The sequence below is a fragment of the Camelina sativa genome, chromosome 11 (genome assembly GCF_030686135.1).
Source record: "Camelina sativa cultivar CO46 ecotype springtype chromosome 11, ASM3068613v1".
Taxonomy (NCBI): domain Eukaryota; kingdom Viridiplantae; phylum Streptophyta; class Magnoliopsida; order Brassicales; family Brassicaceae; genus Camelina; species Camelina sativa.
The window spans coordinates 35,982,867-36,007,707 of record NC_141890.1 but is presented as its reverse complement, the minus strand read 5'-3'; the positions used below and the strand labels follow the sequence as shown (position 1 = coordinate 36,007,707).

At 32.8% G+C, this 24,841-nt stretch overlaps 5 protein-coding genes across 5 annotated transcripts; 2 read left to right on the top strand and 3 right to left on the bottom strand.

Annotated features, from left to right (window-relative positions):
• Positions 1–2,966: 2,966 nt before the first annotated feature.
• Positions 2,967–4,742, bottom strand: LOC104725083 (photosynthetic NDH subunit of subcomplex B 5, chloroplastic). The gene is made up of 5 exons (XM_010443689.2): positions 4,375–4,742; positions 4,239–4,302; positions 4,083–4,145; positions 3,938–3,996; positions 2,967–3,418 (listed from the first exon to the last, which is right to left on the bottom strand). Exons 1-5 carry the CDS (start codon positions 4,588–4,590, stop codon positions 3,188–3,190), a joined length of 633 nt encoding a protein of 210 aa, XP_010441991.1. The 5' UTR covers positions 4,591–4,742; the 3' UTR covers positions 2,967–3,187.
• Positions 4,743–12,613: 7,871 nt separating this feature from the next.
• LOC104725080 (3-ketoacyl-CoA synthase 20) lies at positions 12,614–15,644 on the top strand. The gene is made up of 2 exons (XM_010443686.3): positions 12,614–13,662; positions 14,739–15,644. Exons 1-2 carry the CDS (start codon positions 12,775–12,777, stop codon positions 15,543–15,545), a joined length of 1,695 nt encoding a protein of 564 aa, XP_010441988.2. The 5' UTR covers positions 12,614–12,774; the 3' UTR covers positions 15,546–15,644.
• A 278-nt stretch (positions 15,645–15,922) lies between these two features.
• On the top strand, positions 15,923–16,665 carry LOC104725081 (uncharacterized). The gene has a single exon (XM_010443687.3). The coding sequence runs from the start codon at positions 15,996–15,998 to the stop codon at positions 16,539–16,541; it is 546 nt and encodes a 181-aa protein (XP_010441989.2). The 5' UTR covers positions 15,923–15,995; the 3' UTR covers positions 16,542–16,665.
• Positions 16,603–18,907, bottom strand: LOC104725082 (ATP sulfurylase 4, chloroplastic). Its single transcript, XM_010443688.2, has 5 exons — positions 18,179–18,907; positions 17,642–18,047; positions 17,202–17,462; positions 17,029–17,115; positions 16,603–16,954 (listed from the first exon to the last, which is right to left on the bottom strand). Exons 1-5 carry the CDS (start codon positions 18,694–18,696, stop codon positions 16,811–16,813), a joined length of 1,416 nt encoding a protein of 471 aa, XP_010441990.1. The 5' UTR covers positions 18,697–18,907; the 3' UTR covers positions 16,603–16,810.
• Positions 18,908–18,991: 84 nt separating this feature from the next.
• LOC104725079 (pentatricopeptide repeat-containing protein At5g43790) lies at positions 18,992–20,576 on the bottom strand. Its single transcript, XM_010443685.3, has one exon. The coding sequence runs from the start codon at positions 20,544–20,546 to the stop codon at positions 19,164–19,166; it is 1,383 nt and encodes a 460-aa protein (XP_010441987.2). The 5' UTR covers positions 20,547–20,576; the 3' UTR covers positions 18,992–19,163.
• Between the last annotated feature and the right edge of the window lie 4,265 nt (positions 20,577–24,841).

Genomic DNA, 24,841 nt, shown 5'->3' with positions numbered 1-24,841 from the left:
TCTAGTTTTGTTTTCATCGTTAAAATCTCATCCGCAATATGAATTGGCTCTCCCGACGCATCATATTCAATGGGTTAATAAGACAACATAGTTTATCAACATACATATCAGATCAGAGCCACAAAGAAAAATATCTCCGATAATTATGGTTGAAATGAAATGAAAAAAAAATATACATTCTATTTTAGTTACATAATTACATGGTTTTTGACTATAGATCTTAGACAAGAGATGCATGAATTGATATATTTTTAATACTATTTCTAATATACTTAAAAAATATACAAAATATCCTTTTTAAAAGTAAAGCATGTAACCAATTAGTTTTGTTGTTTAGCTCAAAAAAAAAAGTTCCTCAATAAAGAATCCGCACAACTGATTTTGGAATGAATGTGTTTAGATTTCTGTCAACGATCCCTACTACGCAAATTAACGTGATTTAGTGGATTCGAACTCGGGTAGAAAAGATGGAGCACTTAATCACTAGTTTGAAAATACATTCTATTTTTTTAGAAGTTTGACTTTTAATAAATTAGTATAACTATATGTTTTTAGCCATAATAGAATATAGGTAATATATTAAAAAATAATGTAGTTAGACTTATTTTCGGATTTAAAAAAATCTTGTCACTAGGCAATAAAATTGATATAGTATTTGAATCCTAATATTATATGTGTTTTTCATTATTTCATCTTTTTTGTAAGAAATCCATATTTGTTTACTTTTGTTTACTTTTATTAGCCTTATTTGTTTCTGGCATGAGGCAATCTTAATATGTTGAAGTGGACTCTCATGTGATGAAGCAAGGACATGAAATTGTTCATCTTCTTCCTCTTTTTCTTCGTTTCTATTTTTGTAGATTTCTGTTTTGTTTTGTTTTGCTTACCGTGAGATTTTACAAAATATAAATTGCGACAGCCTGATTGTAATTCACCACCAAAACACTCAAGATCACACACTTTTACACTACATGGTACTTATCTAAATAAGCATGTAACGTTACATTGTGATATTTTGTTAGATACGTTGAGACTTTATGAAACAAATACAAAGGATATCCCGGATATGGTTGGTTAGTTTGTTCGGAATAGGTTTAATATAAGAAACATCTTTTAAAATCTAACTAGATTAATACCGTGCTAGAGCACGGGTTGAAATTTATTTTATCTTACTATATTAATTGGGAAGTACAAATATAAAACTAACCTTAAAATGTGTAAAAAATTACATTCAATTGCCATTAGAAAACTTAATTAAGATTAGTTAATTAATTAAATAAACATAATTAATTAAAAATAAAAAACGTGACAGATCAAATAAAAAAAATCTAGGAAACTAAAAAAAACCTATTCAAATCAAAACTAATTTGGATTCGAAAAAAATAAAAAATACAGTCAGAATTTCAAAAACTAAGATTTTATATCCAAGTAGACAATATAATATTTTTAATAACTAGATTTTGAATTTTTTGTTAAGATTTCAAATTATGATTCTTCTATCATCTTTGTTTTATTTTATTTACAAATTTTTTGAAATTTTCATATAATACTCATGATTAATAAAATGCATAATTTTTCTGCATATGTTGTGATTTGAATTTTTTAAAAAGAAAATATATTACTCAATTAATGAAAAAACATGTGTGTTTTAATTTCCACATTGACGGATTGGTAAAACTAAATTTCTATAGTTGATAAATTAATAAAATTTATTTGCTCAGAATTATAATATTAAAAACACTACCTCATATTTCACAAAATAATGATGCAAATATAACAAACAAACAATATAAAACTAAAATAATTATTATTCAAAAAGACATATAGATTTACAGAACAAAAAAAATAAATATTATCTCAAACAACATAAATTTTTAAAAGAAATATAACAATAACTTTTACTATAATATTATATATTTTTTTAAAAATATTGACCGTGCTTATAGCACGGGATATCTCCTAGTTTATATTGTAATTTTTATATAAAATATAATTTATGTGATTGTTTTTAAAAAAATTTTGGATAATGCAATAAAATCATATGTTAAATATGATGTCTTGAAAAAGACACATATTTTGTAAGTTTTATATTGTTAATGATTCTAGATAAATACTCGTGCTATAACACTGGTTAAATTTTATTTTATACAAAATTTTGTATATTTTATATATTTAAAATAAAATTTTAATATGTTGTATTAGGTTATATATGTGAAGTTATTTCAACAATGTATATTTTACATCATGACTTGAATGTCATATAACTTTATAAGACATAATTTTGTAACTTTGGTTTTTAAAAAGCGAGTTATTATATTATGAGTAATTTAATATATTGTTATACTTTTTGTTTTAATATACTTGGTTTCTTTAAATTCTTTCATATTATAGTGACATATTATTGACATTGCTATAATAAATCAATTTAGAGTGTTTATAGTTTCTAACTTTTATACCAAGTTTCAATATATTAAAAATATTTCAAAGTAAATTATTTAAAGTTATATAAAATTAGAAAATTCAACAAAAAAATATGAAGTTGAATTTAAATATTCAAATTTTGACCCGTTACTCAGTATAATTTTTAATTTAATAGATATTATTTTTAAAGAATAATATTACTAAATCTTGAATATTTTATAGATTGAACAAATTATATTTGTTTTTAAAATTTCAACTTATGGTATATCCAGAAATAAAACTATTTTCTAATTATAATAAATAATATGATAATTTATTTGTTTCACAAAATAGACTCATATATAAAAATAAGAGGTGAAGTATAATGATAATTAACAAATTAATATGTTAAGTTAGATATCAAAAGATTTTATTTGATCAATAATTTAATAAAAGAAATTAATATGGTAAGTTAGATGATATGATTATTTAGAATATTCTCTTTAAGATTTTCGGTATAACCTATTTGTAACCAATTAATCTATCAAATAGTCTACAAAACTATGTTGTGTAATTCCGTTTTATTATAAAGGGGATACAAATATTAACTAAATAAAAAATAGGTTCTCTAACTTGTAAAAGTGGAAATACAAGAACAAGACCGTCAAGAGGTATTCATTACTAATGAACAATCTATATTATACACAGTAACCGGTTCATTCAGCAATTTATAAACAGTTTCACCATCAAAAGTTATGATTATAATGAGATTATAGAATCCATATTCTTATCTTGTGGCGATATCGTCTTTCTCGACGGTGAAATCCCATACATCACCATACTTGTCATTGAAGTCCCAGATGCTCATTGTGTTGTAGTCATTGATGAGCTTGTCACGAGCTCCTCTCTCCAATTTGTATATCTGAGGCTCGAAGTTGTGTGGCTGGTCTGGTTTATCCATCTCTATTATACAAAACACTACCGTGAACAACGCTGCACCTATGAACAAGTACTCACCCTGCAACACACACAAACACTTGTGATTCTTTTTCTCATCCACTCTCTAGTTCGTTTTACCTAAAACAGAAGCGGTAAAACTAGTAACAATCTGTTTGAGATCAGCATATAAAAATCCAGCTCTTTAACCAACTTCCGACATTTATAATCTAGTATCAGTCCTAGTTAGTTGTAACAAAGACGCTTGATGAAAAAGATAGAACTGGTTACAAGACTCTCATATAGAGGCTTTACTTCAGTTTCAGTTGGTTCTAGTCTTAACACTTACTACTTGGTTCAACTAAACCAAACACCCGAACACTCTAATATTCCAACTCAAGATGAGCTAAAACCCGAAGAGAGACTCATCTCGCTATTAAAAAAAGTTCCAAACCATGAGCAGCTGAAACTTGTTAAAGTTGACACAACAGTGTTCAAAACAACTCGGGTTTCGTAGTCTTTAAGCTCCAATAATAAAGAGTATCTGATGGAAGTAATGATAAAATATTGGAAGCAAGCAAAGCAAAGGAATTGAAGTTACCGGAGCATCAAAATACATCCCTGCAGCTATAGCAGGAAGAAACATCCAAGAGATTAAACCTGCAGATATAACAAACAAAACCCGCTGAGTTTCGATCAGTCTGTGATTCATAATAAGCACTAAAAAGCGGGTTAAAAGTGAATACCTTGAAACCCATTGGTTTGATCCACAGCAGCAATATCATCTGCTATTGCTCCCCAAAATGTTCCTAATACAACATTTCCAAGAAGATTCAGTTAAACAAAACCATAGAAACCCAAAACAACAGGAAGAAGAAGAAACTTGAAACTAAATTTTTTACCCTTTTCAACTTCTCCTTCATAGTAAGTATGAGCTCCATCGTAGTATCCATACTTGAAATCCTCCTGTAATATTACCAAACCAAAATCAGAAACAAGTTTCACCAGTTCTTGAATTCAAATCAAGATAATCTTTACCATTTCAATGCTGTTAATCTCGAACTGACCAATCGGATCTTCGTTAATGTCTGGTTCAATCTGCGACAATCCTGCAGCTGAGACCAGCTTAGCTAACCTCAATCTCCGACCGCATTTTACAACATTCACGGTGGTCTGATCAGGAACCTTAACTCCGAGTTTCGAATCTATGATCTTTGGGATCGATTTAGGAGAAAGAATCGTGACCGTTGCCATATTTTTTTTTTCTTCTTTGCTTTATCTTCTTCTCTCTGTTTCTTGCTCTGTCTCAGAGTTTTGGAGCCATAGACTTAAAAAAAAAAAAAAAAATTGTTCGCTAAGGAAAGAGATTACTCGTTACTGTCTGTTATATTACCAAAGTGACTGACAAGTTCAAAAGCGCCACGTAGAACGCAATAAGACTATTGAAACAGGCCCAATTCAATTAATAGTAGTATATGTTAAGCCCAGTTTGGATCCTCGGTCCAAATTTTATGTGACAAATCGCTTAATTATAAAATTCAACAAATGTTTTTCATACCCATACCCAGTAACTTATTTATAAAGATTAATGGTTTGTACGTCTCTAGACGCCTAAACAGCATGTTTTAAGTACATCAGAAGAGATCTGGTTGGCTTTGGTGTGTTCGGTTTAGTCGTCGTAATAACAAGGACAAGTCACTTCATTAATTGAGGGGTACAAGACAATAATAACATAAGAATCATACCCCCAACTGTAACTAATAAAGGTTGAAGTGGTTGGAACGTAAGCTAACATTCAATGCTTTGCTCTTTCTTTGATTGAGGGGTACAACAAATACCACCAAGTCATGGTGTTTTAGGCTGCAATATAATACTACTTTGATTTACTGATGAGTAGAATATCATTTTATCTCAACTACTTGGGCACCCAAATTTATACGCAACAAGTTTAAATTAAAGATTTGGAGTTTAGATGCTTACCAAAAAAAAAGATTTGGAGTTTAGATGGATAGACTACCACCAACATTTTTGGATCTGGAAACTAGAATAACAAATTAGTCGGCAATAAATTCGAATAATAATGTTTTAAATTTGGGATTATATATTGCGGTTAGGTACTACTAATTATCCACTAATCTTCTTAGTTTTCTTAATTTAACCCATTGAATACATTAGCTTACTTTGCATAAAAGACAAAAGAAATTTGTAATTCATGTGACACACACACGCATAACACAAAAGTCCCCGAGCTATATAAAGAAAGCAAATCAAGTGTTAGTTTCTTGAGGATTTAAGAAGGAAAAAAAAGTGTTAACTGCAAAGGTGTGAAACTCGCTTTTTTTTCATTAATTATTATCATTATGACATATTATTAAAATACATTATACATTCAAAGCTTTCACTTGAATTTTTAAAAACCTAACAACGTCTATAAGACGTATATAAATCATTATACAAATCATCCAAACTAGTTACAAAAAAATAAATATTTAATATTTTTAATGGTTACAAAAAATTAAATATTTTTAATTTCGTGAAAGTCAACACTAAGCTCATCTTTTTTATATAATTAAGTATTATATATAGAAAAACTTAATTATAATTTGCTTGAATATTTTCAGATATATACACCGGTATAATTAAAGGTGCAGAAAAAATCATAACTCCTTTTGGAACATACAACAAGTTTGCAACCTAAATATATATACTCACTACATGTTTTTAATTTATTTAAAGAATGACTTGAACACTTAGTATTTGTAAAACCAATGAAGAAGGAAAGAGTTGCGAGTGGTAGAATGGTCTCTTCCAACTTCCAAAATTAATTTCTCAACGTAATTGCTTCGTTTGGTAGGAATTTCGTCATTAAGCAATTAGAATCAGTTATATGTTGTAAACATATATTTTTGGATTACCTACCACACAAACTCTCCCCAAATTGTGTGTTGACACAAACCAAATGATGAAATGAATACAAAACGTATTACGAACGCATAAAAGATTCACACGCATGGATACATATTATATTGACTTGTGTAAGATAATCTCACTTAATAATAGTAAGTACACATGCATGAAACGCTAGTATAATTTGGGTTATAGTATGAGTTAATGACACACAATTTCTTCTTTTTGACAATGGCACAAAGTTTTCTTGTCTAACCAAATCATTTTAGAAATTTTAACGTTTTACCGATATATAAAACCAAGCCACGGGAAAAAATCATAAGCAGTGGTTGTAGAATGTTTCATAAAAACACTGAAAACTAGTACTCAATAGAAAGTCAAATAGGACTCAATCGTAAATAAAAAATCAAATGTTGACTCTATTATTATTATTTTTTGAACAAACGGGTGTTATTATTCATTAAAGAATTTAAAAAAGAATAACATACAAGATAGATATGATAGTTTAAAAGGATACTATAAAAGAGGTTTCCCAGATTTTAAAACATCAAAACAATAAAAGTAGATATAAACAACAAATATTAGGAGCTTGAGAACTATGGACCAAAGGTTTGATAGCGTTCTTAAACCTGTGAGATTAATGCATATCGATGCATCTTCCATGAGCAGGTCAAGGGAAGAGAGAATGGTCATTGTATTAAAACAAAGACTGAATGGCAAATGAATGGAAAAAACTGATACTATCGGAAGAGTTTTGCCAAAAGATCAAGCAAGGTTGGTATTGCTCTGAAAACCGGCCATTACAATGGTGGTTAAGATTATGTGTATGGGTGAAGGTAATTTAAAAAAGTTGCGGTAACCGCTACTTTTTTTAGCAGAGATCATAATTTCTTTTCTTTCATTTTGGAGGAGGTATTATGACATCTGATATCCGTCAAAATACCATTAAATTGTCATCCTAACTTTATCCAGCTTTCTTTATGTGGCAATTGTCATTTCTATAAATTGTATGTCAATTTGATACAATCCGACTAACCAACCAAAACGTAATATATAATGGGTTGGTTTTCGGATCCTCTAAAATATGATCGATTTCAAATTGATAAATATGCTAAAAACTAGATTATTGTATTTTTTGATAAAATAGTATGTAGGGTCTAAAACAGATTAATATTTTTATAATTGATAAAATGAGTTGAATATTTAGAAAGTAGTGTGAATCAGAAGAATGCCCATATTATTCTTCGGGAAAGAATGAGACAAGTTTATACTTTGTAACAAGTGGCTTTTGTTTCTAATGTACAATCTGTCAATAAAAAGACAGGTGAATCTTTTTTTTTACTAACGCCAAGATATTTACTATATTTGCGAAAGATTGATATTTTTTTGCACAAAATTTGGTTTTCAAGTATTAGTGTAGATGACTAGCTGGTTCAGCTAAATTCTTAGTGTTAATGAATATGTTGTAAAACTATGCTCGGATCAAACTTTAGAATAACCACATACCATAAAAAAGATGAAGACGAAGAAGAATTAGATCGAATACATGAATTGAAAACTTTTTTTTTTTGTCAAACATTTTTTTTTTGTCAAACATGAATTGAAAACTATGATTACAAAAAAAAATTAAGTACACACAATATTTATTCAGTTTAATAGAATTTGCAAAACTATTCCCAATCGAAATTTTCATGGAAGCTACTTAGTAAAAAAAGAAAATCAATAACAAGAATCTTTTTACCTCTTACCCAAAATTAAAAATGATACAAAAGTTTTTTTTTTTTGGACAAAACAAATGATACAAAAGTATTAACTGAATTATATGAATGAATATGCACATGAATTTTTACTCTCACACTCACTTTGTGATATCTTATTCTCTTAATGGTCTTCCAATATGCTAGTCTCAACATACATTCCATTTTTATTAAGTCACTTTTTTGTTTTGTTTCTAATTTTTTATGCGACTTCCTTATCATTTAGCAATTTGTTTAATCAGATTCTCGTATTCTTAATTTCTTGGTATGTGGTTTTTACTCATTAAATTTTTGTTACGTTACATTCATATTTTTTAGAAACATTTATCTTCTTCTTCTTTACTTACTATTAAGGAAAATTTATTATATAAAACTTAGTTTTCAAGATTAGTTATTAATATGATCACTACACATGTTAAATTTATTAATAAGATTTTGACACTTTTGGAAAACTCCATAGTTTTTATCTTTGGAAATCTCTACGTCATCAACATGGATCAAGATGTCTATGCAAATCTTCCAGAGCACTATGAATCATCTCCAATTCATTAAAATCCGCCATCGCAATCGCAAACGAACCAGTTTCACCGCACCAATGTTAGAAACTTGTCAAAACTTAATTTCCTCTCTTAAATTTTGGTTTCAAAATTGCCATGCATATGATTGTGATATGTGTCAAGTCAACGGATTTGATTTCGACATTTGTCAACAAAAATTAATATTTTTCCTTAACTAATTTATATTTACAAGTATTAATTTATATGTGTACATTTAATTTGATTTTAGCTTCTATTTTTCTGACCCGAAAAGGAAAACTACCCAAATTTTTTTGTTCATTTTTATTATTTTAATACTATATAAGTTAAAAAAATTATTTGAGTTACATGTATTTTATATGAAATTTTTAGCAATAATCCAACAAAATAAAGTGTATAAAATGAAAAACCAATTTCTTATGATATAATAAACAGTTAAATTATAGAAAGTCTGTTTAAAATAACAATATAAGTTATTTAACAATAATTTAATTAGATATAAATTTTATTGATCATTGTAATGTAGTAATTTTTAATCGTAAATTAACACATAAGAAACAAACTTAAAAATGTAATTAGCTTATAAAAATTAATTTTGATTACTCGATGAGAATATTATATACTTGGACATATGTTTTATTTTGTAAATTTTACTCATAGAAATTTGATATGAGGCATATATTTTTTTTAGCTTTTATTCAATAAGATTGAGTGTATATAATTAAAAATAAGTCAATTTATGATGAAATATATAGTTAAATGTAATGTGTAAGGCTGAACTATGGTTAAAAAGAAAAATTTGCTGATTAAATCTCAATAAATTTATGTATGGGCTACTGCTTTGAATTCAAATATATCATCAATAAAATTTAGGTTTATTTTTAATATTCACATAGATACACAGTTCTTTACCTAATAATTTATAATTTATTTGTAAATGTGTGCAGTGAACTATAAAATTCTGAAATATATTTATGATAAAAAAATATATTAAATTGTGTACTGCAATTATGAGTATTTAAAAAGGTATAATTGTTAATTTTGTAAATTCCCAATATTTTTTTGGTCAAAAATAAATTCCCAATTAAAATTTTAATATTTAGGTTTCAATTTATTTTCTAAATGTCTTCTTTTTAAATATTTTTCAAGAGTTTTAAACTAGCTACATTCGCAGCTTCAAAATAAAAAGCATAGATTGATATCAATGTTAATTATGGCAATTCATGAATTCTAAGATTGAAGTTGTATGAACATAAATAAAATGAGGGATGGAGAAGAGTTGAAGGAAAAGTAAAATACTTTTTTGTCACAGTTAGTTGAAGTTGTGATTCATTCCTGAATATTACCTATATAAAGATCTTAAAAAATTGTCTATAACTTGGAGCTCTTACATTAACAGTGTAACACATAAAACACAAAGCCAATGAAATTATTCTATTGACAACACCAAAAAAGTCTATCTAATGTCGTAATCAAAATCTTAATTATACTAAGATAACCATGAAAACACAAAACATAAGAAAAATGAAGTCTGGTGACAATGACCCAAACATTTCACTCATATTTATTAGTTCAACAAACTTCTATTTCGGTTCACTTAATTTTCCAATCTATCTAAATTACCTACGATTGATTAATCATTCTTCTTTACACATTCAAGTTCACACACTTCACACGGACATGTAAATCACATCAACTGTCTTCTTCATCCAAGTTGTTCACAAAAGAGGGCTAGTTTCGAAAATAAGAAGTCAAACAAAGAGTAAAAGAGTAAAATCCAAATGTACGCGTTCAAAATTAAAAGCCCCCAATTGGGAAATAAAAGTCATCGCCGTCTCGTAGGTGTCATATCCTCAACTGTCTCTCTAAAAACATTAAAAAGCTTCGTTGGGGTAGTTGCATCTTCCCTCTCTACATATAACTTTTTTTCTCCAGTTTTATTTTTATTTTTCAAAGAAATGTTCTCATTTTACTTTTAATGTTAAATTATGTAAATGGTGTACAAAGGGTTCTTAGGGGTGTATTCAAATTAACATTTTAAGTAATTTGTGTAAAATCATGGATATTAAAAAATCTATTAAAATCTAGTTTTATTGAACTGATGATTTAAAAATCTATTTTAAAATCCAAATCAACTGTTATTCAAAACAGTTTGTGAATTTGGATTTTAATGACTTTTAGGAATTTTGGAGGATTTGAGAGGATTTGTTTAGTTAAAAATATAGAAATTCAAATCTCATAGTTTTAGCTTATTAGGTAGGATTTGAAAGAATTTTACAGAAAATCATATCAACCTCCCTAAAATCTATCAAAATTTCAAAATTTCTAAATCCCATAAAATTCTCCAAAATCATGGTTTAAATACACCCCTAATGGAGTAGAGACTGAGATTTTAATGAGTCACACTTGTAATTTGTAAATTACTATTTGTGTGGCTGGCACATGTATAATTATGATACCCAAATTTTTTTTTTAAATAATTACTTCACAATTTAATTCTAAATTACCAATTGTACCATAAGTTCTTTTTACCTATTATAAATTATAACATGTAATGATTTATGGTTTATAACATTCTAGTCCTATTCTAAATCATTTCTTTTTTTTGTCAAACAAGCTTTCATTAACTTAAAATCTCGAAGAGGAGAATTCATACAAAGGTAAACTTAAAGAGTTACAAAGCTTAACAAGGTTAAAAAACATAAATAGATATGGCTCCATAAGTAGTAAGTGCAAGTCATTGGAAGGCTAGCAAAGCTTGAAAGATCTGTTGGGACCATGGTGGAAGCGCCTTTGGAGACATGTTCCGCGGCTTCCTTGATCAGCATGTGATCGGTAATGGCTCTTGCAAAATATGCATCGGAGCGTTGACAAATGTGGTACAACGGGGACTTGAAGGATGGGGTTCTCGCCAACAAGAGGATATTCATGACCAAATTGGTCAAGGATTGATACATATTCTGGCTCAAATCTCATGACACTAGATGAAGCTACTAGGAGTTGTAAATAAAATGTGCAAAATCGTAACAAAGTAGATGGGTCCTCCCTCACAGGCAGATCAATTGGTGACAGCTTGTCCTGTGGGAAGGTTGTTAAAGGGTGGATTTGCATAGCTATTAAGGTGTTTGCGGCCACCCAAAATAGAGGCCGAGTAGTCTAACATGGTTGGGTTTGATAGTCTTCTAGAGGGTTTAAATAAACTCAACATCAGACATGTAACAAAGCCTAGCCGAGAAGCTCTATCTACCAGGGTTCGAGAATGAGAATTGGGTTCAAACTTGGATCGAGGAGACAGAGGATAAGTAGGTAAGGACCTGCATTGGAATTGATCCTCGACTAGGTTTTGGCCAACGACAAGGTTGGGAGGAAGCAAACTTGTATGGCTTGTGAAATCCATCTTCATCGCAAAGAACGGTGGATCAAAATTGAGTAGAAGCAACACACAAACTGTGGGATCCAGATCTGCATGAGGGGGGGCGGGGGAGTCGCCCGGATGGAAGCTTTTACCGACACAATCTCGCTCAGTTCCGATGTCAAAACAGAGCTATCTTCCAACCTCAACCAAGTAGAACACTTAGTGAGGGGGTATGAACCCAAGGGGAAAGGAGGTGAGGGGATTGACTTCGAGGGCGACCGGTAAGAGAGGCGGAAAGCAAGGCACACAAGGCGCCCTGAGGACTCAGATTTATCACCAAAAGGCTGAGGTCTCAAGAGAATCACCTCGGCAAGACGACCCACCGATTGAGCTGAGGGGGGGAAGGAGAGATGAAGCTATAGCATATCTGGAGTAGCTTGACGAACTGTTGAACCCCCGGTGGATTCGCAATCAGAATAGACTATGGTTTTGTAACAGAGGAGAGGATGGTGGTGACAGAACAGCAGCCCAGCGACGTTGATCTGGTTCGACACCGCCGGGAGAAAGTTTTTCGGGAGTTGTACCAGAGAAAACAGCGGCTAGGGCGAACTCAGGAACATATCGAGTTTAGTTTGAATTCTTCAAGCTTTCTAAATCATTTCTATATATTATTTTTTTTTAGTGAAAAAAATATGTGTCTATATTAGCATGTACTAGTTTGAACAAAATACTTTGCTGGATTATATTCTTTTTGTATATGTCTAAAAAACATTAATTTTTTCCTTAAATATTTCCCATTTCCCCTAACCAAATTGAATAGCCAAGTCTCTCTCTCTCTCACTCAATATTTTCTATTAAATTCTCAAACTTCCTCCAACTTTTTATGCCATTCTCTTCTCCCCTCTCCCCTTTCTTTCTCTCTCTCTCTCTCGAACCTTTCTCTCAAACAAATCTTACACTTGACACTTCTCTTCTCATACTCACGATGACCCATAACCAAGACCAACCTCACCGGCCAGTCCCGGTCCATGTCACAAACGCCGATCCAAATCCTAACCCAAACAACCTCCCAAACTTCCTCCTATCCGTTCGTCTCAAATACGTAAAACTCGGTTACCATTACCTAATCTCCAACGCTCTCTACATTCTCCTCCTCCCTCTCCTCGCCGCAACGATCGCCAACATCTCTTCTTTCACGTTAGACGACCTCTCTATCCTCTACAACACACTCCGTTTCCATTTCCTCTCCGCCACACTCGCCATCGCGCTCTTGATCTCTCTCTCCACCGCCTACTTCACCACGCGTCCTCGCCGTGTCTTCCTCCTCGACTTCTCATGCTACAAACCAGACCCTTCGCTGATCTGCACTCGTGAAACGTTCATGGACAGATCTCAACGTGTGGGGATCTTTACAGAAGACAATCTCGCTTTCCAACAAAAGATCCTCGAAAGATCCGGTCTGGGTCAGAAAACTTACTTCCCTGAAGCTCTTCTACGTGTTCCTCCTAATCCTTGTATGGAAGAAGCGAGGAAAGAGGCCGAGACTGTTATGTTCGGAGCTATCGATGCGGTTCTTGAAAAAACCGGTGTGAAACCTAAAGATATTGGGATACTTGTTGTGAATTGTAGTTTGTTCAATCCGACTCCGTCACTTTCGGCTATGATTGTGAATAAGTATAAGCTTAGAGGCAACATTTTGAGCTACAATCTCGGTGGAATGGGTTGTAGTGCTGGACTTATCTCCATTGATCTCGCTAAACAGATGCTCCAGGTAAATATCATTATTTATTTCTTTAGATTCTGTTTTATTATCCGGTTTGGCTTGATCCGGTTTGATTTTTCTTGGCTGTTATGAGTCGTCGTGATTCGTGGAAGGATAAAAATCTTATTTGACTTTCTCTTATTTTGAAAGTTGAAAAGGCTAATGACAGCTCATGAGTCTTTTGAATTTATTAGGAAAATTAAGCAATTAATACAAATTACCAGCTATAATTTTGTGTTCAAACTTTAATTATTTGAGGTTTGGTGTCACTTAATAAGCATTTAATACACTTACCAGATAGATTTTTTTGTTTTTAGATTGACTTCGCTTTCATGCTGTAATATTTGTGTGACTAAATTTAATTAAAACTTTTACCACTGGTTTTGGTTTTTGGTTGCCGACTTATATGGGTTGATGTGGATGCAACTTTTTATGTTATGTTATTAGTTGTATGGAAGCATAAAGGTCCAAATTATACATGTAAAAGTCACGTGTCTATGAGAATTCTGACATTGACAGGCACTTGGTCATAAATTATAATAGTATTAAACTTTTATTTATTTTCTCAAATGTGACTATGCAACAACAAAAAAAAGATTATTCATACATTGAAAACACAACTGTGCATGCATTAGGAATTGTTGCATAGTTACAAATCACTTTTACAAACATATCTAAATGGTAGATCTAAGAATCAAACGTGGTGGCACGTGCTTGCGAGATTCTTAAATCCATAAGCTGGTTGGCAAATTGAACCAAAGGTCTTAAATGTTTGGCTACTTGCATAGAATTTAACGTACACATGCGACAAATGCACACACATACGTTTGCATAAGTACAGGTTTGTGTTTAATGTCCACCGTTGTCTAGCCACATATAGAATCCCAAAACCCCACATGAATCATAATCATAAAATTTACTTAATTTTTATAATCAATCCATGGGACTAAATTTATAACCATTTTTTATAGATACAGTATTTTTTATGATATATATAATGTTTTAGAGTTTAAAATTTTCTTGTTGATATGATATACATGTTTTTTTTTGAGTTTGAGAATAACGAATTTGTGACAATTATGCAGGTGCAACCAAACTCATACGCGCTAGTAGTGAGCACAGAGAACATAACTCAAAACTGGTACTTAGGCAACGACCGATCAATGCTTCTGTCTAACTGTATCTTCCGTATGGGCGGAGCTGCTGTACTTCTCTCGAACCGCTCCTCCGATCGTAACCGTTCTAAATATCAGCTCATCCACACCGTTCGTACCCACAAAGGAGCTGACGACAACGCGTTCGGCTGCGTTTACCAACGAGAAGACAACAACGCAGAAGAAACCGGCAAAGTCGGAGTCTCGCTCTCTAAGAACCTAATGGCAATAGCCGGAGAAGCTCTCAAGACAAACATCACAACTCTCGGACCACTAGTCCTACCAATGTCCGAACAACTTCTCTTTTTCGCGACCCTGGTGGCCCGAAAAGTCTTCAAAGTCAAGAAAATAAAGCCTTACATTCCCGACTTCAAGCTAGCTTTCGAGCATTTCTGCATCCACGCTGGAGGTAGAGCCGTGCTTGACGAGATCGAGAAGAACTTGGATTTATCCGAATGGCACATGGAGCCGTCGAGGATGACGTTGAACCGGTTTGGTAACACTTCGAGTAGCTCACTTTGGTATGAGCTTGCGTATAGTGAAGCTAAAGGAAGGATTAAGAGAGGAGATAGGACTTGGCAGATCGCTTTCGGATCAGGCTTCAAGTGTAACAGTGCGGTTTGGAAAGCTTTGAAAACGATTGATCCGATGGACGAGAAAACGAATCCATGGATTGATGAGATTGATGACTTCCCCGTTCAAGTTCCTAGGATCACTCCCATTACATCATCGTCGTGAATTTTAAAATTCTTTTGGAGAACTAATTTGTTATGGTTTATTTTAATGTAACTTGTGTGATGTGATATTTTTTTATTATCTTAATAATATATATATATAGTTTGCCATATCTTAATAATATATATGATTTCTTTATTAATTTATTCTATTGTAACTTGTGTAATGTGATATGGAATTTGTTTTAACGTATGGTTACAGAAAAAAAATAAAATTTCATTCGACTCATTGTCTCGTTACGTAACAATACATGATTAAACACTTGCAAATTACTGCTATCAAACATTTGTTTTCTCTTATTTTCTGAAAAATAAAGTTATGATAGTAGTAGAATTTGTGACGTGTTTTATATGTGTGACGACACAACGACACGCATTTGGAGTTTGGTGCCACGTGTCAATGTTCTTAAACCTGTTTAAATGGTATCTCTCTTATCTGTAAGAGTTGAGAGAGATGGATAAGGCGATGTCTTTGGTCTCTGCAAATCTTGTGAGAGGCAGTTTCATTTTAGGTTCATCCAAGTTTAAGCCATGGTCTACACGGTTAATGACCGCGGCGAAATCGGTTTCGTGTACTTCAAAGCCGGTTAGAGGGTTAACCAACTATAGTACTGGGGTTTATTTCGTTAGCCAAACCGGTCCACCGGAGATTCAATTTCCCGGTTCGGAGGAAGAGGTACCTTCACGGCCGAGTAGAGGACCAGAGTTGGCTCCATTAGAAGTCCCGGAGCTTCCGAATATACCGGAGATCAAACCGTCGAAAACTCCACCGGAAGTTACTACGGTTCCAAGTGATCCACCACCGCTTGGACCGCCGCAGACACCCGGCCCCGAGTTTCCGGTTCCACCGTCTCCATCTCCACCGATGCCAGATACTCCAAACCCTCCGACGCCAGAATCACCACCTGATGTGCCTCCAAATTGGGAACCGCCTCGCCCACCGGAGATTCAACCGCCGGGAATCGACCCGCCACCGCCTTTAGGACCAACCATCATGTAGCATAACTCTTATCTGTTTATGTCTAAATTAGTTTTGTTGCTTACAGTTTACGTTTCCAGGGTTGATCACAATACACAATATGTTTTTCCATTTATAAAACAATAATAAGCAAATATGGTACAAAGCAAAGCGACTTGATGACAAGTTGACAACAGAGACGCAAAGAACACACAGATGTTACATTGGTTTTATTGCAAGCTTTTTGTTACATAGCTTGGTTACTAATAAAGAGGCAATGCGAGACTTGTGGGACACGGAGACTTTGATATTCAAGCAGAAACAACAGCTTCTGAAACTCTTCCATTACCAGACTCTGCGCTGAGACTGTCGTAATAATCAACCAACACCTTCCAACCAGAAGGGCACATGAAACCGTCTGGTGGGTTCTCTTTCTTCTTCGCCAAGCCACGCATCTACAAAACAAACCAGCACTAAACTAAGAATCTTGGATTGGTAAATCTGATTTACTACGAAAGTTGGGTTTTACCTTGGTTCCTGATATGAAGAGGAAGTCTTGAGACCTAGAAGGATCAAAGAAGGCCATTTTTCCCTGAGTTGTATCATATGCAGCGACCTATATATGCAAACAAACCAATATTAATCAGACCTAACCTTGAAGAAAGTTCAGATTTAGAGGAAGTAGCAAGCATTGATCTTAACCTTAAAAGGAAGAATGTTGAGGCGTTCAAGTCCTGGAGCCATACTGAGCACTTTCTTCCCATGATCGGCATCGTATAGATCCCTCTTCTCCATCGGATGGCCCATACCGGCTGGATCACGACCAACAATGTAGAAGTTCGCTCCCGCGTTGATCCTAGCTTTGGCGTGCCACTGAACCTCGGTCGGGCCAGCATAGTGCATTGGACATGGGAAGATGGACACTACAGTGGTCTCTGGATCAAGAACACCATCCTCCAGCACCTACACGTTCAAAGCAAGAAACAACAATATAACATTTTCCAGTCCGTATGCTACACAAAATCTGAATATATTGTCATAAAATGAGCTAATTGCTCTGTTTCATATAGAATATGAACACTTTTGTATTTCAAATCGAGTTTCTTGGAACATAAGGAAACGACAGTTAGGGTTTAATATACCTTCTCGTGTTGCCTCATACGCCAACTAAGAGGTACATCATCAGCCTTAGTGAATCCACCAAGTGGATTCAGCAACAAGACAGGGTTTTTGTAACCCATCTCAAGAAGTCTTCTACGAGTATCAGTCATAAGAAGCGCATGACCATTATGGACCGGGTTCCTTAGCTGGAACGCGAAAACCGCGTCCGCACCACGCCTTGTAAACTCCTCCCGCAGCTGAGATGGGGATTGCCGAAACCTGTCTAAACCGTCGTTGTACTTGATCGGTTCAAGAACTTGTAAATCACCTCCGATCAACCAGTTTCCAGCTTTTGTGATTGCTTCTTCTGCATAAGGAAGTCCACGAGCCGTGGTTCCCCATGTTCTCGCGATTCTTTCTTCTTTCGGATGCTTGTAAATCTCAATACTGACTCAAACCAATCAATCAGAATGATCAGTTTCTAATCAAGATTCAACTCCTACCTATATTTTTCCTTAAACACATACTTTTCAAGATTTGAATTGCTGACTAATCAAGATTCAAGATTCAAGACTTACTCGGTGAGTATCGCGATAGGGTTACCAACGGAGTCAACGAGCGTGACACGGTTGGAATCGCCGATGCGAAACTTCTGATCGTCATCGATGGCGAGGACGATCGGAACCGACATGTTGACGACGGAGCCGTCTTCAAGCCGGATCGAGTTAAAATGAAGTGTTTGGAGGAACTCTGACTGTCTCATGAAACCTTTGAGGGGACTTGCCCAGCCTTCGCTTAGCACATGTACCCACTCAAGATCCACACGGCTCAGCTTGATCCTTACGGGAACCGTCTCAGCCTCGCGTTTCATCGCGCGCCGACGTGATTCTTCCACGACTAGGTCCATGAGTTTCCCCCCGTCCGGCTCGATAAGCGCCGATTTCACGGCGACCAGACCGCGGCGGGAAGCTCGGCGGCGGTTGAAAGAAACGACGGAGGAAGATCCAGGAGCATAGCGTGTGACATGATGGTTTTGGATTGGTGAAGAACGAAAAGGTGAGTATGAGAAGACGATGGCTGCTGCTGAAGAAGCCATTGAAGGCAAATTAGTTAAGCTTTGTGTTGGCTCTCTTAATTTTAAGAGAACATTGGTTAGTGGTAATTAAGACACAATTAATGGATTTGTTATATTATTTGTGAGTATATAAAATTGTCGTTAGTGGATAATGAATGGACATACCGTTCTAATTGATGTGTCAATTAGCACCTAATTCAACTATTGGATTAGTCTATGGTAAAAGGACAACAATCTAACAACTGTGGTCTTTTATTTGTTTAATATTCTTGTAGAGACAAGATTTGTTGCGAAAATATTTATAACTAATGAGATATTTTGTCACAGCTACATTAGTATAACAATTTTTGTAATAGTTTTTGGGATACACGTATCGAGTTATTGGAGAATTAACATGTTTCTTTTTGATACAAAACAAGTTGTTGTAGTAGTTTTGAATTTCATATGACTTGTCTACTTAGAAAAAAAGAACATTGTGGTAGAATGGGTTAATTAATAGTACTAATCCCCGGAGATTTATTGACACGGTGGTCTTTCATAAGTTCCCGGGTCTTCTCCACGTCAGTCCACCGGTCAACTCCGGCATAAATATTCGATAAAAGCACGAAATTTCCGCTATTTTCGAGTTCTAACCCCAACAAATGCTTTAGTGCAGTTTCACCCCTCTCTAAGTCACCGTGTATTTGAGCCGACCCTAGAAACGATCTCCACAACGTCGCATTAGGCTTCATAGGCATCTTCTTGATGCATTGTTCCGCTTCTTCCAACCTCCCTGATCGTCCCAGTAGATCAACTAAACAACCGTAATGCTCAACCTTAGGCTCGATCCCGTAAACCTCTTTCATGGAGTGAAATATATGAAGACCTTCGTCAACTAAACCCGAGTGCGAACACGCGGATATCGTCACCACGAATGTTGCTTCATCCGGGATTAATCCTTTGGAAATCAAGCTCTTGTACAATTCTATAGCTTCTTCGCCAAACCCGTGAACTGCTAAACCCCGAATCATAGCATTGTAACACGATGTATCTCTCTCACGCATTTCATCGAACACTTGGCGTGCGAGATTCAAACATCCGCATTTTGAGTATAGATCAATAAGAGAAGTACCCACGAACTGATTCAGAGTCAGATTGTTCTTCAAGAGATAAACATGAGCCCAAAGACCTCCCCAGAACTCACCTAGACTCGCACAAGATTTGACTAAAGCTACAAGAGAAACCTCGTTAGGTCTCACTTGCATTCTCACAAACAACCTCAAGACCTCATCATCACTCTCACTCTCCTCAGAATTAGCGTACGCAGCAAGAAGCGTGTTCCAAGTAGCCAAATCAGGTTCTTTAATCCGCTCAAACAAAGACCTAGCTTCTCTCAATCTACCACAATTAGCATAAAACCCAACCAAAGCAGCTTCCACAAACCGATCATGATTCACCGGTTCGAGAAATTTCAACACATGGGCATGAAGAGCCCTCCCATGGCGATGCCAAATCGGGTCGAAGCCAGATGCTTTAAACAGAGAAGGGTAAGTAAACTCGTTGGGTCTGACAAGGTTTGATCTTGAGCTCGAAACCTGATTGTACAGAGCAAACGCGAGATGGGTTTTGGTGGAATTGTGATTTGAGACGATGGAGGAGATGAGAGTGTTGTAGAGGAAGACGGAAGGGTTTTGGATTTGGCGTAAGATAGAGAGTGCGTAGGTTAAGCAGACGGTGGAGGATAAGTGAAGGAGCTTACTTAGAGGGTAAGTGTGGTGAGACAGACCGGTTGTGATGATTTGACAATGGATTTGTTTGAGGTTTTGTAAGGATATGCATTTTGAAATTAGGTTTAAGCATCGATGGTTCTTGCTTGTGCTTGGAGATGTCATAAGCAGAAAAGCTAAATAAATGAGTTTGTTTCTCAAATTTGTAATTGAGAAGAAGATTAAATGAGTTTCATGTTTGAACTTTGCAGGGCCCAATTGGGGTACTTATGAAGCCCTATTAGATTTCATTTGGGTACGGCCCATCTGTCTTTGGTGGTTATTGTATATCAAATGATTTGGTATTTTGATTTAAAAGTTTTAATAATAGTCAATGTGCAATTTTCTTGTTCCTACTTTTTATAAGATTCTTTATTTTAGGGTATCATTTTTTTTTCATGTTTTATTCATATTATTATTGTGAACTAATGAGATAAATAAAATTGTATTACAAAGAGCTATAATTTTTGTTTTTTATTTATTTAATGATATCATATAGTATAGTATAATTTTTATAAGTTTTTAATGTAAATAAAAATACTTTAATCGATATGCCTGTAAAACAGAGAGGGTATAATTTTTTTTTATAAAGTTGGTGTTATTGTATGTAAGTGTTGAACAAAATTGAGGTGACAAATTGGTTTTATTTTAGGTTATATAATAGTTTGATTTGAAGGTTTTGATTCAGGTCGACAAGAAATCTATATGCATTGTGATTTGTGTAGTTTTATAGGTTTGGTTGGGTATGTTTTTTTTTTTTTTGGTTTGATTTGGATAACTTCAATTTGAGAAAAGCAAGTAAAGGTCTCTTTGGAACACATCAAAGTTGTCCTACAACAAGACAATCCCACCTTTTTTTCATCTCCAATAAAATAAGAAATATATATATTAAATAAAATATGCATTATAATACCACCTTTTTATCTTGGTTCTATTCTTTTTATAACAATAATTTCTACGCAGATGTGTGACTGATAAATTCTTTTTGAACGCCTTTAGTGAAAATGATGCATCAAATCTTCTTCACTATCTCCACACATGACCCAATTAGAAAGAAAAAAAACAAAAACAAAAACAATCAATGAGAAAATTCACCATCGCTTATCTCCAAAATCTTTGTTCATGTATCCTATAATAATTTGCTTAAGAAAAGCACTTTTTATATGAAAAAAACGTAGCTTAGTTATATTTGTTGTTATTTGGTATTTACATCATAATCTTCACTTTCTTGACATTTCAAGATCAAGTTAGGAGAATAATAGGATTATATATAAAAAAACACTAAACAAGTAGTATCTTATCTTTTACAAACCATCTCATGTACACTAGTAACGCAAGAAGTGTTGCTCAAAGACAACTATACGACAAAGCCTGGATTTATTCGCACCATTTAATAAATAATTTGTATTTTCCAATTCTTTAGCAACTTTCAATTTTTTAAACTTTAAATAATGTTTTGATGATTTATTCAGTCTTTTACTCTTTTTATATAACTTGTTCAAAATTTTGGGAACAGAAGTGCACTTTGGGGTGCTTTTCACAAATAAAAGTAAAAATAGGACTAAGATCAGAGATGATAAAAAGACAGAGACTCTGTAAAGTAACTTGTATTAACATTACTTTTCAATATTTTGGGGTCTCTTTGCTTTTCAATATTCTCAATAAAATAATAAATAAATTTAGTTTGATTCCAAACTATGCATGTTTCTAGAATTACTATATAGTTGGCGACAATAAATAAACAATGAAAAGCAAATTTTGCTAAAAATAAACTAAAAAAAATGTTCTTACGAATTTCAAAAAATAATATACAATAAAGTAGATTGGTAATAAACACAATATTTACCTTTTATATTTTGTTTAATCTATAAAAGCAAAAGCTAAAGGGGGAAGCTGAGTGACACAAAAGCTATAGTGGCAGATTTGCAGATTATACACCGTTTTAGGCCAACTCTGACATCGTTTTAATATTTTTAACTCTTCACACTTACTTTTTTACCTCTTCCTTTTTTTTTTAATTTCAGTATAAATTTACTGTTAATATGCTTTAAACATCGCAATTACTTCATCTTACTGACCAGTGGTAAAAAGAAAATATAATATGTCGGGAGACAGTATTTATTAGCGAACAAAAAATATTCTTGGTATAAATTTTAATTCCCAATTATAATCAGTCCAATAACCATTTTTTTTTATCGTAAACACTAATTAACTATAATATTTGTCTTGTATTCAACTTAAATATCATATTCAGTTAGTAACAAAAAAATCTCAAGCAATTCTTTTTAATTCAATAATGAACAAAATTTACATAGTATATAGTAGTATAACTTAAGGATGACAATTTTGATTAGAGCATTTACATAGTATATAGTAGTATAAGTTAAGGATGACAATTTTGATTAGAGCTTACTTTGGCGAATTCAAAATTCATATAGGAATTTTTTTTTTTTTAACTCCGACGTGCTAGATTTATCGTGCTTGTGTCAAGTGTGAACTTTCCAAGAAGCAATAAGAAATTAGTGCACCCATAAAAAGATATGGGATTTCACCCAAAGCTTGCTTTAATCATAGATTTAAATGTCTAGTTTGTCGTTTTCAAATTTTAATAAGCACCCAAAAAACTATGAATATATTAGAATGTACATTTCGTCTTATAATCATAATAACTTGCTTAATTTGTAGAGTTTGCTCCCGAATCAATTAAGGTACACACACATGTGCAATCTTACAAATGCTAGATTGTAATTATAAAAATGATAATAATGTACAAGGTAATATTGTTCAACGAAAGCTTTATGTAAAATAAACAATTAAATCCCGGAAATTTGTTCTCTTTAACTGATTAAACTATATAGTGTTTGTTGACAATATAAATTTACAATGATTAAAAAAGTCACACGCGTGCATCGAGTATCATAGGAATCCATGTTTTAAAAATCTCCCCCTAACACCGACTACGTCCCGTAAAATCATTAGGTTCACCTTCTTCGCTTTGATGAATGACTAATTCTTATTTAGTATCGATTATTCAATTATATATGTCTAATTTAATTATAATGAGTTTAAGATATTTATAATAACTAATGTACAAATTTTAATGAAAATCATAATTTTTTCTTTAAATTATGTTTTTTTTGTTCATCATAATTTTAAAGACAATACTATAGTTTTATATTTTATTCGATATTTTTTTCATTTACCATAAATAGAAATATACATATATTTAATACTATTTATTTGTATTTTATTATTAATTTAATAAAATAACTCTAAAATTATTCTTCGTTTAATATTCGATTTTCTTGCTAGGCGTTAGGCCCACCTCGACCGTTCGACTAGCGCCTAGCGATTTCTAAAACAGTGTAGGAGCCCCATAACTTAGAGCATCTCCAATGGTACTCTATTTTTGCCTCTATACTCTATTATAGAGTAATTTTTGCTCTAATGTTACTCTATTTTCACCTCTATAATAGAGATTGCTATTTTTTTCTCTATTTTTAGAGGAATTCTATTTTTTTCTCTATAAATAGAGGTGAACTATTTTATTTACAAAGTACTCCTCTTAATCTTTAACTTCTTTTATTTATGACCAAAATAAATAAAACAAGTATTTTTAAGAACTAATAATATAATTTTAAGTATAAATATTTATTCTAAAATTTTGAGACTGCCATTTGCAAAAGATATGTTTATGAAAGTGTTACAAAATTTAAAGTAAAATAGATTAGTTTGTAATTTTTAAAAATAAAATGTGTTAATTGTAAAATAAAAATAGAATCTATTGGGAATATTCGTTTATAAAGGAAAAAATAGAGAAAACTATTGGAGCAAAACTCATATCTATTATAGAAATCCTTTTAGAAGAAAAATAGAGAAAACCCTTGAAGATGGTCTTATACCCGAGAATATATTTTGTTCCCCAACTACATTTAACCCCTATAATGTATAGCCCAAATGGTCAACCGATTTAAACGTTCTGGTTCATCTCGGAAATTTAGTAATTTGGGTCATATGTTTTGGAGAAAAGATTCCGTATTGACTTTTTGGTTTAGTTTGGTTCGATAATTGTTTGTTTGGTTTAGATAAAATAATTCTGAATTGAAACCAAAATTTAGTAAATATAAAAGAATTTGGTAAACTTTTTAAATTTTGATTCTCTTCAAAGAATTAGTTTAACTCAAAATATAGAAGCTTTTCAGAAAATAAGAAATGTCCGATCGGTTTATATATAATAAAAAAGAGCTTTTCATTAAAAATATATGGTTATTAACTGCTAGAAATGTCCGATCGGTTTATATCCTTACATCAAATTTTAGTTTGGTCTAGTTTGGCTGGTATGGTTCGGTAGAAAGGTTTTATAGAGCTTCGAAAATGTCAATGTTTTTTGTTGTCAACATCAATGTTTACTTTTATTATAG